Below are 3,139 nucleotides of genomic sequence, written 5' to 3' on the forward strand. Positions count from 1 at the left end.
GAGTTATTCATCTTTTCAGGATCCTTGGACCACAGATAATAAACAATAGAATCACCATAGATGAAAACTACTCAATAATGCCATGATTAAGATGGACAAAGGATCCTAGAAGTCTCCCCCAGTCCCATTAAAACAATACCAAAAGAAGAAACACTCAGTTGTTCAGCAAGGAGAGGCATCAAGGCCATGAGAGCTACAAAAATGATGAGATGAAAGAGGTAGGGTTTCAGGTCAACATGCTTAGTTTTACTGCATTTTCCAGCCTACACTCCAAATAGGTGGCACAGGGACTGAGCTTAGATTATTTTTCTGAGAAACCTCCACATGGCCCTTTTGATGTCTTGGTTCCTCAGGCTGTAGATGAAGGGGTTCAGCATGGGGGTGACCACAGTGTACACCACAGAGGCCACTGCATCCTTCCTGGGAGATTGTGAGATGGCTGAACTGAGGCACACACCAAGACCTGTTCCATAAAATAAGCAAACAACTGCCAGGTGAGAGCCACAGGTGGAGAAGGCTTTGTATTTCCTACCTGATGAGTGAGCTCTCAGAATGGAGGAAAGAATTTTACAGTAAGAGAAAAAGATTCCGGAGAAAGGAATAAAACCAAAAATGGCACCAACAAAATACATGACTATGTTATTTTTGAGCATGTCAGAACAGGTAAAGTTGAGCAGTTGAGAAGGGTCACAGAAGAAATTAGATATTTTCACATCCTTGAAGCAGGTAAGTTGTAACACAATCATATTCTGCACTTGGGAGTTCAAAAGGCTAACAAAAAAAGACACTGAAATTAATTTGCAGCAGGTGCATGGATTCATGATGACCTGGTAGTGCAGTGGGTGACAGATGGCCACAAACCTGTCATAGGCCATCACAGACAGCAGCATACAATCCATCCCTCCAAAGAGGATAAAAATGGACATCTGTGTCAGGCAGCCTGCATAGGAGATGACTCTGCTGTGAGACTGGATGTTCACAATCATCTTGGGGACTGTGGTGGAGATGAAACCTATATCCGCCAAGGATAGGTTGGAGAGGAAGAAGTACATGGGGGTGTGAAGGTGGGGGTCAGAGGAGACTGCCAGAATGATGAGTAGGTTTCCTAGCATGGTGACCAGGTACATGGATAGGAATAGTCCAAAGAGGAAAGGCTGAAGTTCTGGATCATCTGAAAGACCCATGAGGAAGAATTCTGATACATTTCTTAGGCTTTGTGGTTCTATGTAGATTGGACACCTTTTAAAAAAGAAAAGAATTAGTGGAAAAAAGGAAATAATTATATGGTCATGCAGTACTCTGTCTGTATTTTGGATTCTAGGAATTCATTTCTAAGATCATTCACTCCAGGGCCTTTAGCAATGTATCTCAGTGTGACAAATTCTATCTGCTCAGAACTGTTCCTTTATTGCTTTCTCCTTCTCCACCTCTCTATACACAATTATTTTGTAGGTCCTGGACTGACGGGTAAAAGAGGTACAAGAATGTTGGAGATAGTAAATCCATGATCTCACTAAAAAATAGTCTTCTCTTTAGAAAAAAATCTAGAATGATAACTGCCCCCTCTAAGAAAAAGTAATATATGTATAATTATGGCTGATTCCCATTGTTGTATGGCAGAAACCAATACAACACTATAAAACAATTTTCCCCCAATAAAAAAAATAAAAAAGAAAAATATTCAAATTGAAAGAAAGTGAGGCATAGTTATATAAATCTTATTTTAATTAAATACAGTCTAGAAATTTCCTTCATTTAGAATGTTTGTAAGCACTCTATGAAACATAGGACTGTGTCATCTGAATTCTAAATTTAAGACTAACAGTCAGAAAACATTTTTGTGTCATAGTAATCTTCATAATTTTTTATCATTCTTCGATTTCCTGAATTTCCTGTTTCAAACAATAAGTATTTACTCAAAAATGAGAGTTGTCCTTTAATTAATTAATTAATTTGAGAGTTGGCTTTTAAAAAGTCATTAAGTATATACTTCATACCATTGGTTTTGCTGGAATCAAACTACAAGAAGTATGGTCTCCTTAAGTGTACATAATGAAACATTGCTGAGGACTGCAAAAATGATATTAGTACATGTGAATGTGAAAGTCGCTCAGTAGTGTCCGACTCTTTGCAAACCCATGGACTATACAGTCAATGGAATTCTCCAGGCCAGAATACTGGAGTGGGTAGCCTTTCCCTTCTCCAGGGGGATCTTATCTTCCCAACCCAGGGATCGATCCCAGGTCTTCCATATTGCAGGCGGATTCCTTACCAGCTGCGCTACAAGGGAAGCCCAAGAATACTGGAGTGGGTAGCCTATCCCTTCTCTAGGGGATCTTCCCGACCCAGGAATCAAACTGGGGTCTCCTGCATTGCAGGTGGATTCTTTACCAACTGAGCTATCAGGGAAGCCTGAGGGCTCTGTTAATATTTAAACAACAATAAGATTTTGAAACATTAGAATATTTTTTTAACGTGAGGTTATTTGTTTCAACCCAATATATATAATCTTGGTGCTTCCCTGGTGGCTCAGCTGGCAAAGAATCCTCCTGCAATGTGGGAGACCTGGGTTTGATCCCCCAACTCTTTTGCGACCCTATGGACGATAGCCTGCCAGGCTCCTCTCTCCACGGGATTTTCCAGGCAAGAATTCCGGAGTGGGGAGCCATTTCCTTCTCCAGGGAACCTTCCTGACCCAGGGATGGAACCCATATCTCTTGCATTGGGCAGGAAGATTCTTTACCAACCGAGCCACCAGAAAAGTCCGCATAAATGCGTGGATAGATAGAGATACAGATGAATAGATGGAAAGTTAAGTATAGGCAAGTAGATAGATATACAAATAGGTAGATGGTGTTTTAGTTGCTAAGTCATGTCTGACTCTTTGCAACCCCATGGACTGTAGCCAGCCAGGCTCCTCTGTCCATGGGGATTCTCCAGGCAAGACTACTGTAGTGTATTGTATGGCCATGTTTAAGTTCATCCATGTTGCTGTAAGTGGCATTATTTCATTATTTTTTTTATTGCTGACTAACATGCCTGGAAAATGCCATGGACAGAGGAGCCTGGCGGGCTACAATTCATGGACTCTCAAAGAGTCGGACATGACTGAGTGATTAACACATACATCAAATAAATA

The 3,139-nt window shown here is 40.8% G+C and overlaps 1 protein-coding gene across 1 annotated transcript; it reads right to left on the reverse strand.

Annotated features, from left to right (window-relative positions):
* Positions 1-296: 296 nt before the first annotated feature.
* On the reverse strand, positions 297-1,298 carry LOC102411098 (olfactory receptor 18-like). Its single transcript, XM_025294144.3, has one exon. The coding sequence runs from the start codon at positions 1,182-1,184 to the stop codon at positions 297-299; it is 888 nt and encodes a 295-aa protein (XP_025149929.3). The 5' UTR covers positions 1,185-1,298.
* Positions 1,299-3,139: the final 1,841 nt, after the last annotated feature.

Source organism: Bubalus bubalis, chromosome 9, assembly GCF_019923935.1.
Source record: "Bubalus bubalis isolate 160015118507 breed Murrah chromosome 9, NDDB_SH_1, whole genome shotgun sequence".
In the NCBI taxonomy this organism is placed as follows: Eukaryota; Metazoa; Chordata; class Mammalia; order Artiodactyla; family Bovidae; genus Bubalus; species Bubalus bubalis.